General features: G+C 40.9%; 1 protein-coding gene across 1 annotated transcript in view; it reads right to left on the reverse strand.

Moving 5' to 3' along the window:
- Positions 1-3336: 3336 nt before the first annotated feature.
- Positions 3337-16917, reverse strand: part of spon1a (spondin 1a) — a 105803-nt gene continuing 92222 nt past the window's right edge. The window contains exons 10-16 of the mRNA XM_033631114.2: positions 14334-14409; positions 14026-14208; positions 7209-7379; positions 6908-7075; positions 5883-6047; positions 3626-3892; positions 3337-3533 (exon numbers count right to left, since the gene is read on the reverse strand). Of these exons, the coding sequence (XP_033487005.1) occupies positions 3370-3533; positions 3626-3892; positions 5883-6047; positions 6908-7075; positions 7209-7379; positions 14026-14208; positions 14334-14409 (1194 nt within the window). The 3' untranslated portion in view covers positions 3337-3369. The remainder of the gene's footprint in view (positions 3534-3625; positions 3893-5882; positions 6048-6907; positions 7076-7208; positions 7380-14025; positions 14209-14333; positions 14410-16917) is intronic.

Below are 16917 nucleotides of genomic sequence, written 5' to 3' on the forward strand. Positions count from 1 at the left end.
TCTGACTTGGCTTTATACAAAATCACTCAGAGGACTTGGAGCCTGATGGTCTGTGTTCAATGAGTTTTATTGATACTGTAAATTAACCCCTTATGCATAAACCCACTGCACACAGTGGCATTTTTGAAATAGGGAAGAGTGTTGCAGTAACCTACAGGAACATGAATCTTGCCTCACATAGATTTTGAGGCACAAAAATAAAACTAGTCTTTTTCAGATGAGAGATGCTAAGAGATGCTATTGAACTCATGTGGCAGAGTCGCTCTGTCCTCCCAGCATGGAGCAGAATATTTCCCACACTTAGTGAAACCTTTGAGGTTCAGTGAGAAACAGGCTAAATGAGAGAGAGGTTGGAGAGATCAGTTTTTATGTCACCAGTGTGGCCTGCACCCAGAATATAAATATTCATCAATGTGTCCACAGACAGAGGAAACTCATATAATATCACAGAGACATGGAGGGTCTACTGGCACAACTGCAGCTTTGAGTTGATTTCCAGTCTGATCTCAGAATAACCACCAGCCTGCACTGCACTACACTGGCTGGGGTCTAGAGGGGTTTACAACAAACCACACACAGAGATAAACAAATACACACCCTTTGTCCATTTCTTTCCTTTTTTTTTTAACCACTCACCTCTTGTCGCTGTCTCCGCAGCAATTTTCTGTTTTAACAGCTTCAATCACGACTGTTAAAATTCCCCCTCCATGTTCCAACGCTTGTGAAGTGTGTAGGCTTTCCCCATGTGTGGTTGTGTTGGCATGGAAACAGGAATGGCATTGTGATGTGTGTATTGAATTTTTCACCCCTGTCCCCACAGTGAGGAAAGCCTCACACCATCCCTTCCCCCCACCTTTTACACAGGAGAGGAGGTAAAGGGGAGGGAGGAGGGGAGAGGGTGGATTTCACATGTGGGTTAAATGTACGAGTGCGAGTGCGCCGTCTCTGTAGTGTCATAAAAGACCTTTGAATGCTCTTCAGTTTCTGTGTAGAAGACCATTACTATTAAATTATTTTCTCGTTCCGCTGCCTTTTGACGTGAAGTACTACTGCTGCTGTATGAAACATAAAGTACTGCATATGATCCTGGTCATTTTTAGGCAGGTTTCAAATATCACTTGTATATTAAATTCAGTGGTGGAATGTAACTATGGATATTTACTGTCTACTGTACTTAAAGGTCCAGTGTGTAGGATTTGGGCGCATCTATTGATAGATATAGCAAATAACATTCATAATTATGTTTTCATTAGTTTTTAATCACCCAAAAGGAAAGGAAAACTGTGTTTTTGTCACCTTTGAATAAGCCATTTACATCTACATATGAAGTGGGTCCTCCCCTATGGAGTCAGCCATGTTGTTCTATGGTAGCACAGAAGGGACAAGCCAAACACCGGCTCATCCTCCTCCATATTTGGTACACAGATGAGGTTTAAATTCTGCAGCCTCACCACTAGATGCCACTAAAACCTAAACACTAGACAAGGAATACTCAACTTGCTATGCCTGGGGGCCACTTTTACAAATAGACGGGAGGCCAGGGGCCACTTCATAAACAAAAAATAGTAATATTTATCAGATGAAATGAATAAATGAGGCAAATCTAGTAGCCCTGCACAGGTCAGGTGTTCACAGGTCAGCTGTACACAAGGACATTCCTAGGATTTTAGGACTTAGCCTGAAACTCTGTTGGGGGTCTGCAGGATCCTTTTTTAAAAATTATTTTTTATAAACAAGCTCTTTTTTTACATTCAAATTAAAGAAAATGCCAGTGTGAATCAATTTATTTTCATTGTGAACTAGAAAATGTTCGGCTGGCCACCTGGCACCCTATCGGGCACCAGATTTAGTCTGCCGGCCATGAGTTGAGTATCACTGCACCGGACCTTTAAGTACAATTTAATGCACTTTTACCTGAGCAATAACAATTTATGTCAGCAATACTTTTTTCAGAGGGAAATACTGGATACTTTATCCCATACTACAAATAGTACTTCAATTTTGTTACCCAATAAAATATGATAAATTATGATAGATTAAGCTAAACAGCAGTTTAAGTAATTAAAATTAGCCCTACTTTTACCAGCTGCAACCTTTAAGTGATGCTTTCAATTTATCAATGATATCAATAATATATTACTTTAAGATGGGCCATTCTGCATGAGTATTTTTACTTTTAGTACTTTATATGTTGCATATTTTGATGGCAAAACATTTGTACTTTTGCTGAAGTCAAATTTTGAATGAAGGACTTTTACTTGTAACTGAGTATTTCTACACTGTGCTATTGCTATTTTACCAAAGCAAGTGATCTGAGTCCGACTTCCAACACTGATTAAATTACAATGAAAAAAATTAATAAAATACCCCTTTGGAATTTTGAATGTGTCTTCTATTTATCACACTGCCCCCTTGTGGCTTATATATCTATGGAGAAAGGCACAAGGGGGAGATAAGTGATAAGTCAGCTGGTACAGCACAGCATCATCAGGACTGACCACTTCCCTCATGCAAGGCAAAGGTTTGAAGCTAGCTCTCGCCATCTAGTGGCAGAAAAAGACATTACACCTTTGTCCACCAAAATAAAAAGACAGATCCAGGTGACAAGTTGTCACATTTACTTTTATTGTAAAGGTGATATTATTCCAAAATATTAATATGTTAGAGGAACAGAGATAAAGAAAAGGAGGAGAAGACACCTAGAAAACATCTACACAAGACTTTGGTAAGAATCTTGGGACACATTCTTATCAAAAAATTCCACAGCAAAAAAATAACAAAATCTTCTAATAATGCTCAAAATCATATAGATCTCAATCGTGGTGAATCTACATGTACAACATTATAGCTGGGTAAAAAGCCAACTGGGCATTTTGTGTCCTAGAAACAACTGAACAATTGAAGGCATATAAAACACTGGAATGGCTGGGCACCTGTGCTTTAAAGTCTGGAGTATACTGTACTACTGAAGGATACCACAAGATATAACAGTTCTTTATCTTATTATTAAATCAATTTATATTTCATAATTATATTTTTCAAGATATATTATACCACAACAAGTTTACAGTAATCTTGCAAAAGAGTCGTCTGCGTACAAGAGCTCGTTTGAAAGCACGGAAGAATCGGCCGAGTTTAAATCCAGAGTCTTCCAGTTCATCCTCTTTCGATGACAACTGACCCGAGCTCAGGATTTAACCCAGACAGTTTCAAGCATGCGCCATTACAGCCCTAAACAGAGTGCATTGGATCATTGTGCGACAGTGTGCCATGCCCTGTCCTGTTCCCAGCCTCACCGCCCCCCCCCCCCCCCCCCCCCCCCCCCCCCCCCTCCCTCCCTTCCACGTCACCCTGTTCCCCTACTGCTTCTTAGCAGGGGTGCACGTTACAAGCCCTGATCTCCTTCCTGTCCTTGCAGCTGGACAGCTGGGCAGTCTTAAACCTTTGCTTCACTGTCATGAGCCGCTCTTGAATACCTCCACCGCACAGCTTGGTACATTCCGTCCAACTCGACCACGGCCTCATTTTACACCCTGAAGACGAAAATCAAGAAAAAGGAAAAGAAAGAGACCATCAGAATTTTTTTAATTTTCTGTGTTGCGTACTGATGAGGGCGAATACCAACCTGGATGCTCCGAAGCGACCTCAGCTCTGCCCTGTTTGCTCCTCCTCTTCTCCCGCTGTTCCTTGCGGCGTTTCTTCTCGTCACTGTTAGCTTGTCCCCGGTTGCACTTCCTGATCTTACACTTCTTCCTCTGGATGGTTTCAGGACACGTGTCTCCTCCAAACTGCGGCTCCAGCTTCACCATGCGTGTTCGGATCGTGTGACCCTTCCCACAGGATTTGTTGCACTCTGACCACTCGGTCCACTCTGACATGACACAGTTTATGGCTGAGGAGAAAGAATTGTGGTTTAGAGGAAGTTGTGACAGAGCAGAAAACTGATGAGGAGGACGATAGAGTTTGATTCAATGCTCTGTGTACTCTAAGTCATGGATTATATATGAGTCCAAAGGGAGTGATTTGTTTCACATGGCTCTGATGTTGCATCCTCACCACTGCTGTAAGTGATACACTCTGACATGAAAAATAAATACATACAGTATATATTAACAACTGTAAGTCCACAAACAACAACATGGATTTGTACATAAATTAGAATCCTTGTGGGGGACGCTGTGATAAATTAGGTTTCTCCTGGTAGGTTCATGTTTTGGCTGGTTTGGCAACAGTTTATGTTGCTTCAAGTATCATTTATCTAATGAAAGCAGGATAAAAAAAAGCCAGAGCATTTCATCTATAATAAAGTGTGTATAGCTTTAAAATATGCCTCTGCTTCAGGCAGTTTTTGACAACCACACAGCTCAACATGGAATATCTGTTACATAATTTAACAGAGAAAAACAAACGGTGGATTAAAAAGTACAATGGATCCTGGCTTTTTGAAGCCAGTTATAATATCTGATTTTAAAAATCCTGCACATGTGGAAAATAAACTTAAGGAAAAATATTTAATAGAGACACTGGCTCAGTTTAATTCAAAATATGACTATTGTGAATTTGATTCTGGTCTTGTGAACAGCATATTCTGTTTAGATATTCCAAATCATTAAGACATGTGGGATATGTTGGTATTATTCAGCTTTTAGGAGCATTCTTTGGACATGTATACAGCACATTTAAAATATGCATCTCAACTGTGGTTTTTACTGCAGTTTGTGACACATGGCCTCTTGCCTGTTCACACCAGCTCTGGTTGACGTCATGTATATGCTGTACACAAACCAATTAGCCAACAGTTTCTAAGGCTGTGGAGTAGAGATGCATGCCCAAAAGAAAAGCCCACATTTCTGGCTGAATGAGGAAACACGCCTACTTTAAAACATTATGAAAAACTTGGATATCAGCAGGGTTTAAGATAGGTGCAGATATCACAGTTCATTCATTTTCTGTAACAGCTTATCCTGTTAGGGGTCATGGTGGTGCTGGAGACAGACAACCATTCACACTCGCATTCACACCTACGGGCAATTTAGAGTCACCAATTAACCTGCATGTCTTTGGACTGTGGGAGGAAGCTGGAGTACCCTGAGAAAGCCCACATTGGCACAGGGAGAACATGTAAACTTCACACAGAAAGGCTGTGCAGAGTTTGCATTTGTGTGCAGTGCTGACCTTTATAAGAAGATGGTTAAAGGAATGAAAGAGGAGACTGTGTTTGCATGATCCAACAAGTTCACCACCAGCTGAAGTTGACGTGATACACAAAATGTCAGGGAACGTTTACTGAAGGTTGAACGACTGAATTAAACAGGAATATTTCTGGAATATGCATTTCCATTAGCCATGCAAACAGCTTAGCAGGAACATTATCTTTTTAAAAATAAGGGCAAAAGGCAGAATATTTTGTGCACGTTAATGTAGTTATTGTTTCTACATTACCTCATACACATTGTAATAAATTCCACTGAGGTCTTACAGCTCTGAATAACCTCAAAATCTTTGCTTATTTTCATCACATTTTTTTATAATCCCTTCCTAATCTTAGACCTCTCATTAAGACTTTCCAAGTCATGTTTCATGCACTACTGCAAATCCTCTACAGCACTTTGCAGGAGTTTTAATTTAAGCTTAAATATGAATACAGCACATGAACTCATCTGTTTCTTCTCATATACACCAGCAAGCACCAAATTACTGTAAATTTAGATCAGGTACACAGCACAAAGGTAGTTGACCTTCTTTCTCTTCACTGTGCAACCCCCATCAGTAGTGTATGTAACCGCATCAAGGCACCAGGTTGCATAACAAAGATGAAATTATCATACATTTCCATAAATTATATATGTACAGTATGTGGGTGTGCAGACAGAAATACTTACGACACTCTGGTAGCATGCACTTCTCCACCTGTTCTAACTCCTCCGTACACTCTCCCAGCTCCACGGGGGACTTGAGCACACGCTGTCGTGTCCTTGTACCCTTCCCGCACGTCACGCTGCAGTCACTCCAGTCAGACCATGGAGTCAGCATGCAGGGGATGGTGTCTGTGCGAAACAGGAGTCAGTCAGTAACACATAGCTCTAATGTTCAGATGTAGTTTAGCATCAAACCCATGTTTCAAAAAGTAGAACAGCATCTGGCAATTTTTTTATGGAAGGAAAAGCTGATTTGAAAGATTTGTTTTTCTGATTTTTATTGTTTAGGAGTTAAATCAGAAAGAAAATCCTCCTTGATTAAAGTTCAGAGAGTTGCTATGGGAAAACTAAAAGTAAGACTGTCTCATCATCAGTGCTCCTCACATGGATCTAGGCTACCAGCCCCTTGTATCCAGCTGCTTAATGAGACAAAAGTGTTAGAGGTGTCAGGATCACAGTATGTATAAAGAAGTGGATGTCTGTGGACGACCATACTGAAACCTCGAGTCTGGTATTTTGGCCTTCATCATTTTAGTTTTTTAGAGCCAGAAGCGACTATATTTTAAGGGTGGAGCTGTGGAGAAGCAAGAAGTGGATCTGACTGAGAGCCCGAGGACACAAGGCACAGCACTGTAGTAGCAACTTGTCAATCACAAAGTAGCCACATCCTAAAGCCTACCCTCATTTATCGTCTGATGTAGTCTAAATGGGAGCGTAATTTACAAAATGAACATTGTATTGTATGTTGTATTGAAGAGGACTTGAAAATGTTTACTGAGGTAACCACTCCAGTGAGAAGTGAGGTGTCACAAGTCTATTTTCCCATAGAGTTGTATTCAATCTGATTCATGTTGCAGCCAGTGGGGTTGCCCCCTGCTGGCCATTAGAAACAATGCAGGTTTAAGGCACTTGTGCATTGACCCAGAGGCTACATCCCCTTCTTTTATACAGCCTGTGGTCAGGGTAGTCCTGAAAATGCTGCTACTCACGACATTCTGGCATCATGCACTTCTCCACTTCTAACACCTCTGCTCCACAAATAGAGCCGTCTGCGGGAGGCATCTTCACCATGCGCTCTCTCCTCTTCATGCCAAGACCACAAGTGGCACTGCACACATCCCATTCAGCCCATTCTGTCACCAGACAACTGCTGGGAGCTGAGGCCAACAGGGAAAGAGAAGGTACAGTAAACCTACAGTGATACTTAGATTAGCTCTATAGAATGATATGATACAGAAGAAGCTCTCAGTAGGTCAGTTTGACAAGTGGAAAGGAAAAGGGAAAACTCACAGCATTCCTCGTTGACCACACAGTTTTCAGTCTCCTCTGTGGGCAGGGTGCAGACTGAGCCGTCATCTGGGAACTGCTTCACATAACGCTCCCGGGAACGTGTGCCCATCCCACAGGTCAGACTACAGGGAGACCAGGTGATCCACTCAGACATCATACAGGTGGAAGCATCTATAAAGCCGAACGACAAAGAGACAGAGGTGGTCAGAGAGGTCAGTGATTGGGTAAATGACAAAAGATTTAAGGCAAAGTAAACTCAGATTCTGAAATTGGCAGTTTAATAGCTGTTAATAATGTATGTTGTCTTGGCACTAGCTATTACAAAGGTCATCAAAATTATGTTTCTTTGCCTAAATGTCATTATCTATATTTCCTAGTTGCCCTGTTTGCTCACAGAGAAAGACAGTTCAAACAGGGATCACTGCTCCACCTGAGCATCTCCTTTGATGTGCGATTAACAGTGATTAACAACCAAAGGCCATTGAAAACATGTACGTTTTAAGATTTGTCTTGAAAGTGTCAATGGAGGGGGAGCACTTGATTGAGAGTGGAAGGCTATTCCAGAGCTTTGGAGCAGCAACTGCAAAGGCAGGATCTTGCCCACCAGCTTCAATCACTAGACAGTTAAAAGACATGATTGTTCTGAGGATCCAAGAGGTCGGGAGCTGGAGTGCGGGCAGAGCATTTCAGCAGTATACTGCCAGCCCATGTATGGCTTTAAAAACAAATAAATGAACCTTAAAATCAATCCTGTATTTGATAGGTAGCCAGTGCAGGGATGCTAGCACTGGTGTAATGCTGTCTCTTTTTCTAGCACCAGTGAGTCTCACCGCAGCATTCTTCCCAAGCTGCAAGCGAGACACCAGATCTGTGTGCTAGGTACCCCAACAGAAGGGGTACCAAAAACGGTAACGTTTAGGAACAGTTCCATCTGTACCATCCACAACTTTTCACAGTGGAAACGGAAAAAAAAGTGTACCGTACCGTTCGGTGGAAATGGAGCTAAAGATGACTAGCCTACACCCAGGTACAGAGAGTAGCAACAGTCGAACCTTGAGGAGATGAATGCAGTGGTTACACTTTTCATGTCATTGTGAGAGATGTGATTAACACAAACAACTTTTCATTTGGTTCCTTGTTGGGTTGAACTTAAACTGCCCTGGAGTGTTTACAGCCCTCGTTGTTGGGAGCTCATGTCATGTACAGTTTACGGCTGTGAGATCCCTTTGTTACCTTTATAGTGTGTGCCGTGTTTGTGTGTTGCTATACTTTGCCGTTTACGTCATGGTCATAGATTTTATTTGCATCTAACTGAAATGCCCATATTGTCCTGGCATTTGGAAAAATCAGCGCAATTCTAACTCGAAACAAAGGCATAAATTGTTCTTGCAGAAAACACATATAGATGCCCGTCTCTTATCTAAAGATAATGGCTCAAACACACAATAACACTTAATTGACAAAGACAATTGCGACTTGCTTTGCTTTGCTGCTGGTTTCTTATGTAATTATGTGAGCCTCTGCATTTTATAGTCCCTACACAACCACTTGAGCAGATAAAGCGAGAGTTAAAGTGGCGATACACAAATGCATCACAGTAATTAAATGTATAATATAAAACTGATAAGAGGTTTGTTATTTAATTATTCAGGATGGTTTATTTATTGTTACAGCCCAGAGCAATAAACTCAGCTTTAGAGAGACTGTAAGTTAAGACATTAGGGTGACTGAATTGTAAAGAGAGGTTCGATTTTGGGTCTAGGAGCGCAAGGGAAGTAACTTTTCTTACGATTAACTACACCATCTCGGCAAATTAGAGTGCAGGAAAGAAGTTAGGGTGTACTGTGTGTTTCTTTTCTAAACATTACCACTATTACCTGAGATACAGAGGATCGTATGCATGGTTTCATTACAAGTAGGCCTGATTAGTTCTTGCATGACTTGCAAAAAGTCTATAAATCCATCGTAGTTTCTACAAAAAGCTCACACCATCCACATTCTTCAGTTCTCACACTGTCCTCCAGTTAGTTTTAGGATGGATCCCATTACTTGTCTATAAGTCTAATATAATATTCACAGACTTGCCCGCTGGGCTCCCAAATGAGTCCCTGATGGAGCCGTCCGATCTTTCTCTCCACTGTTCAATGCACCAAACAGAGAGAGACAAAACAGAAACCGACAGTGAAGCTGCCTTCGGGAACAGTCTACCTTCAGATCTGAGGACAGAAAATCAGGCTTTCAAGTGACTGCTAATGAACTCACCATCACCAGCACTGCCCTCATTATAAATCATTTTTGCTGGATTTGAAGTTAATCAGCATTATCCTTTTCCCTTTTTAGTATAAAGGTGAATATGGACATCACTTTGAGCTGCATTTCTCGTATCAAAGTTTCTATATAACTAATAATAATAACGTCAACAAAAACCTGGATGACAGTAAAATGGATTTGATACAGTTAAGTGAATCCCAACAGCTCATTAGTTTATTCTGAATGTTCTCGTGCTTCGTGTGCTCGTAGTCCTCATATGTTTGAACATTGTTGAAACAATACTCTTGCAAACATGAGGAGGTGCTAAATGTAAATGTAGGCTCATTAAAAATGTCCAGGTTCCACGCCACGCAAATCAACACACCTTCGTTCTTGTCAAAATAAATTTGTAGCTGTTTGTTTTCAAACGTAGGAGACAAACAGGGAATGGAAAAAAAGATAAGTCTTAGATGTAGGGCATCATCCAGTCTCAATTCTGCCTGTCATTTTAGATCAGTGAACACAAGCAACTCTAATGGACGACACCAGCAGCTCTGCTTCACTTTCTGTTTGTAAAACATATAAAAGTAACTAGCTCCACCAGCAAGAAGGACATTAGTGAAGTAAGAAGTTAATATTCCAGTTTAGCTGAGGATACATGGAAGAACTCTCTCTTTTTTTAAAAAGCTTGTTATGTATTTTTACACAGAAAACAATTACACCCAGTGAGTGGAGATCAGTTAATGACACGGTCAGAGTCAGCGTCAACATGAGCAGGAATGAAAGGTGAAATGAACAAGTAGTGCAACAAGCTGCTGCTGCAGAATCCAACCAGTTGGTTCAGGATTTATATCCAGAAGAAATGAAAGACTTTCAGCACAAACAGGCGAGTTTTCTAAGGCCAGTACAGTAAATACATTTATGTGTGTTGAGTATAAAATGACATATGTGTGACTGGCATTATTAAAGTGGTAAAATGAATCAGATTTTAAAACCAGATAGCACTCAGCAGACAAAAAAAAATTGCGCCTTTTCAATCTATAATTAGCAATTGACTCTTCGCTAAGTCCCGCCCCCGGATACAGACTGGCCGATCATAACGCAGTATCAGGCCGTCTCAGACCAGGGTCCGACAACGACACAGCTGCGCTCCACTGACTCTAATGCAATCGTTTCAGATTTCCTTCATTTTCAGGCTGGTTTTGTGGATTTGGAGCTAAATGTTGTGCCTGGGGCACATTGTGTGTTAATGATACTCGTTACCTGGAGAGGTTGGAAAAAGATATACGTTTCCTCCCTGTTCCAAAACCAATATCAAACCCTGTAAAATGTAGGGTTATCTAACGTTAGCTAGCTACTGAAGATATAGCCTACTGAATGTATACACATGCTGCTTTTGCTTTTTAATGATTATAACAGTGAAAAAAAGGCCGACCCTGCTGTACAGGTACCAGTGAAGGGAAGCAGGGAAACTTTGCTGATATTGAACCAGCTGTGTGTTATCGCCCAGGACATCCCTGCATGCCTGGAAGCAGAGGTCCGGTTGCTGGCAGCACCACAGGGACAAAGCCAAACACCGTTCATCTGCACACACTGCGATGCCACACAGTTGGTTCAATATCAGCGAAGTTCCCCTTTATATTCATTGTCTTCTGTGGCGATCAGCAGTGATGTGGTGGTTCACTGTTACACTGTGATCTGTAGCCTATAGTTCGGCTTTAGCTTCTAACTATCTTTGTCTTTTTAACCTGTTGTTGCTGCTGAGTCAGTTTGACATCCTGGATATATCCTTCAAACACAGACTGTAGACCCCTCTGTCTGCTTCTCTCTGGAATCACTCTTTCATTTTTCCAAAAATATGATCATATTTCTTCAGGGAGTGCAGTTAGTTACAGTGTGGGCTCCATGCTTACTCCGACAGCTTGTTGGACCATCACAAAGGGACGGGGCTTAGCGAAAGGTCAATTGTCCACCGATACCTGATGGCAATAGTTGGCAGAAATTTGAGTATTAAAGGGTCAGTTCTTCCAAACACAGTTCTTTACAATAATCACCAGCTATCTGTGCAGAAATGCCAGTGCACGCTGACATTCCTCCATGTAAAACTGAGAACATATTGATTTATTGGTTGTTTGGGGACCATGTTTACAAACTCTCACACAACTCCTGCAATATAATCCAGTTGCATTTATCCAGTTATATTCTCAGTACTTCCCATATCATGCATTTCCACTTAAACATTACTATTTAAAACTGAAATGAAGCTCAGTGTAAGTTCAATCAGGAAGACCTTTGTGCTCACCCTTTCACATTTCTCTCCATCCCACTCTCATTACTCCCTCTAATCAGCTATGGGTGTTCATCCAATCACACTTTGCCACGATCTCTCAGCCAATCAGGATGCCACTGCAAAATTTTAAATCTGCTCTCTCTTCTGCTGATGCCAGCCATCATTTTAGGCAGAATCTTCGCACCCTCCTCCACCCTGGTCACCTCCAGCCATCATATCCAGAGTCCAGGACAAGCTCTCAAAGACACATTCCTCCACTCATCCAGATCATCAGCACTTCTCCATCTTCCTCTCATCTCATCTTCATCACCTGTTGTTGTTCCCTATTCAACTATGGATTCATCACCCTCCTTAAATCAAACCATCTCTTCAGGGTCTAATCGCCTTTCCACATTCTTATTCATACGTTCACATGTAATAAATATTCTTTTACCATAAAAACAAGTCTTTCCTGACTGAACTGAAAGTGAAACTTACCTATGCTCTCTTTAAAGCCAGACTCCAGTACTAAGGTTCTTCAGTGTTAATGCATGTGTTTAGGAAGTACCGAGCATATAACTGCATACATGAGAATTGGATTATACTGCACAAGTTTATGAATGGATGTTTTGATGTAGTTTTGCTGTTGTTAAGAGAGGTCCCCAGAGTAATCAATACAGCAGTATGTTGGCATTTAGCATGGAGACATTCAAGTTTTCTTCAGGGATTCAAGGTTAACACGGCATGACTAACTGATTTACTATGTGGTCATTTTGCAGGTGAAGTGTTCCTTTAAATATCACCACTGCTGTTGGGACTCATCAGATTGTGATGGGCATCAAATAATGCCTTTCACACTATGTTTCTACCTCTGTTCCCCTGCACCCACTTGTCCTGTCATTCTCTAATGTGAAAGTGAAATAAAATGGTAAATAAATTAATTATTTGGAGATTTAAAAATGGACTAATAAAGGGAATAGGTCCATGGTCCAGCAGCATTTCAGCTTGGGTGTTCAGGTGAAGCAGCAGAGGGTAAAAATCAGGACAGTGCCATATTTTCCTGTTGCACTGGATCTGTACTCCAGCTCAGTGGATCTGAAATGAAACAGTGGTTGTGAGGTTAAAATGCCAACTTTCAGCTTTAATTTCAGGGTGCTTATATCCACATCAGATGAACCATGTAGGAATTACAGCCCGTTTTATACATAGTCTCTCCAGGATGTTATTTTCGTGCCATTGATAATGTGTGTAGGCAGTCAGCCAGGCTACGCTGAAGAAGGACACCAGTGTGCATGTGTTATGTGCACCCACAGGCAGGAGGAAGCAGCAGTTATTTTCTCAGCACAGTTAATTGGAACAAATGAGCGGTTTTATTGTGGCATATTTTATTCTATTTCATTTTCTCCTTTTATTTGCCTGCTTTTATTGAACTGTTAATGATGAACTGTTCGTTTTCCCTGCCGTGAAGCACTTTGTAGCGTCGTTTTAAGAGATGTTATATAAATAAATTTAACCATGTTATCATAAGTAAGCATCTTTAAATTTCTGCAAATTCTGCATTGAAGGTGTAAAACATGACACAAATAATTAACCTCTAAAAGCCCAATCTGTCCGCTATGAATCTGACAATACTAATAGGAAAATCCAACCTACTGATCAACCTTAACGGGTAACCACGTTTGGTTTCCTCAATATGTCATTCAATCATCTATGTGAAATGATTGATATAAATCATCCATACTTGCCATGGACATATTGGTCAAAGGAAACCCAAGGTCAAGGGATCAGTGAAGTCATTACATTAAGCATTAGATAAGACCAAACCGCTGTAACGCAATGAGTGACAGACTGACTGATCTCCAACCTGCTGCCTCTGGGGCCAAGATGATTGAGGTGAGACAGAAAGCTACATTAACAGAGACGATGGAAAGAGTAGAATATAAATCTTGAACAACCAGCAGACATAATGTCTTTTTGTCTTAACATCTTAAAAAATATATTTAATGGCCTCATGCAATTTAACTTCAGTTGCCATAAAATTTAAAAGCCTGCCATAAAGCGCTCTCCTTGCTTCTCCTTCTGCTCTCGATTCATCGCTGCAGTAGAATGGTACCTTGTGTATTAACGATGGCCTACGATAATAAAGCTTTTAAACATACCCTCACTTTTTAGAGTGTCAAAACACCAATTAAAGTCATGATTCTAACATTTCTGAAAATGATGCTTGGGAGATGGCAAACTTTTAGAAAACTCTCATTCATTCAGATGTCTTTTGCGTCTTCATAGATAGATGCTCACCCTCATCACTGCATCCAGGCCCCATGCAAGGCTCAAAATCCTGGGTGTGTGGGCAGGGCACACTAAGGTCCAACTGGGCCTTCAGCATCCTCTGCCTCATCCGCTTGCCCTTCTCACAAGTGGCCGAGCTGCAGGCGGACCATGGAGACCAGTTGGAGTAGATACACGTCTCAGGGGTGTCGTCTGCAACATGGTGAAGGGAATAAAGATACTGTAATTGCCTAACACTGTAAACTATTTATTTTATTGTGTGTGTGTGTGTGTGTGTGTGTGTGTGTCAGAGAGAGAAATGGGAGGAGGATCCAGACCTTCCTCTTTTTCCTCCTGGGCAATATCTGCTACAATGTCATCCACATTGTCCGGCACAATGTTGCACTGTTCGCCCTGCAGACACACACACAGAAATGTTATAACACACTTCAGCACTCTGTAGGTGCTACATTGCTTCGGTTTGCTGTTTGCTCTGTTTAAATCCCTCTGTCTCTGATAGCGATCAGAGGGAGTGACAGCCGGCAAATGAGAAGCTCAGTGTGAGCTTACAAACTCTCTTAGTTGTGGTTTCCACGCGATTCAAAGTGAGAGACATACTGTAAAAGATTGAAAGTCTATGCATTTTGCAGTTCTGCAAGTGTAAACTGAGTGTGTGGGCATGTGTGTAAGTAAAAGATGAAAGATGGATTGTGGCTCACAGAGTAAACTCCCCACAGCTGCCTCTAGATGCCACTGAAGGACTGCTAACCTTTTATCCCTTTCATATTTTCAGCCAGTTCCCAGGGAACGTGTTTCACCACCCATCAAATTATAATTAGAATAAGTTTACATATTTCATAGAGAGTGACATTTAGTACCTGCCATACATTTGTAAATTCACTTTTAATGTGTTGTGTCGTTTTTTATTTCATTTTACCATTGTTTAAAGTCCTTTTAAAAGCTGCATCACAATGCATTTGAGGCATTATGTCATTTATTATTCTTGATATATATTAGGAATAATTGACACTGGTGATGATTAGCCAAAATGTTACCCATCACCACCCTTCATATCCATTTTTGTAATTATACCCTATCTACTTTGAAGAGGAGTTGTTTGATATACTTTAAACTGAACTGCACTACTGAAAACTGGAAACAGCAGTGCAGTGTCTTAGATGACAAGTTGAATTTTGATGTGAACACTGACGGCATCTCTAAGAAGGCAAACCAATGCCTATTCTTTTTAAGGAAGCTGAAGAGTTCTGATGTAGATAGGACCATCATGAAAATGTTCTATTCTGCTTTTATTAAGTCTGTTCTTTCTTTTAACATTGTCTGTTGGTTTGGTAATCTGAGCCTTAGAAACAAGGACAAGTTATAAAAAATGGGTTGTTAGATCTACTTTTAATAACTTTCAGCATCTGTATGAAGCGAGGGTGACCTCTAAAGCTTGATCTGTAGTCTCAGACTCCCAACATCCCCTCTTTGTTGAGTTTCAGATGCTTCCATCAGGGCTGAAATTTTGCCTTGCTAAATGCAGCATAACATTAAAGATCGTCCTTTGTCCTGTCTGCTATTACTTTTAATGTCCATGATTTACCTCTGACAGTCAGTACGTTTACATGCAGCTTGAGAAAATCGAATTATTGGCTTAGTCCAACTGAAACTGGACTTTTAAATGCATGTAAACAGCTTAGTCCGACTGAAATTGGACCACATAGTCCAGCTGGAGTTGGACTCGGCGTTCTGCACACGCACCACTTTTTCTTTCGCGGGCTTTCACCCGGAAGAAGAAGATGACGTAGCAGCAGTGCAGTAACTCCCAGAAAAACAAACAAATAAACACCATGGCGACCGAGAAGCAAAAGACACAATTCTGGATGGACAAGGAAACTACATTCATGCTCCGACAGCTAAAGGAGCTAAACATTTTGAAGTTTATGGATGGTAGGAAATTGCTAAATGCGGATTTATTTAAAAAAGTTTCTAAAAAAGAACCAAAACTAGTTCAATATGTGCTATATTAAAAAGGACACAGCGCCGCCTATCAATGCGGAGTCAGACGTACTTGGTCAGAAATTCGATTTTGTCTTCTGCATGTATACTCAGACAAGACGAGAAGTCCGACTTGACTGATTAGCCGAGCTATGAGCGTAGCATGACTACTGCATTCATGTAAACGTACTGATTGTGTGATACTGGATACTGGGTGTCTGTTTTGTTGTGCTCAACTGTCTGTATCTCAAATTGCCCCTAAATGACATTTTGTAAGATAAAGTATATTTTGATAAGGTTATATTTCATTTTCGCTCAATCTGGAAAGCAGTAATAAAACTTGTTGACAGGTATCCCAGTGATTTCTTTTCACCTTGTGAAACACTCCTCCCACCCAGACACCACAAATACAGGTAGTACATCCGGCTCTGATCAATTCCTGTATTGATGGACAGGACTGAACTCACCCTCGTACCTGCTGAGCAGTGATAAAGAAAGAGGAAAGGCGTCTCTCCCCTCCACTTTGTCTCTGTTTTTAAAGCTTTTAAAGGCATCTATACTTCACAATGACAGCACATAGTAAAGGATGCCTCTTCTTTTTTATGTTAATCTAATTTGGCTGATTTATTAGTGTAGCATTGAATCAAGAGGGTTGAGAGTGAACTAAGCATTATTTGTGACGAGGAGGTGCAGAGCTGAGCTGGAAGTACTGGAGGATCAACTTACAAATAAAGCAAAGGTATCAGTGACTATGGAAAGAGAAAAACTTTAAGAGAAGCAATCAAAGCAGAACAGACCAAACAAGGACATTTTCGTTTTAGTATATCATTATGGTTATCAACTGCAAACACTGTGATAGTCTAAATGTCTGCCATTATCTGTTAGAATATGCTGCCATGATGCAATTGCCTGCATTATGATCAT

This window comes from Epinephelus lanceolatus, chromosome 2, assembly GCF_041903045.1.
Source record: "Epinephelus lanceolatus isolate andai-2023 chromosome 2, ASM4190304v1, whole genome shotgun sequence".
Classification (NCBI taxonomy): domain Eukaryota; kingdom Metazoa; phylum Chordata; class Actinopteri; order Perciformes; family Serranidae; genus Epinephelus; species Epinephelus lanceolatus.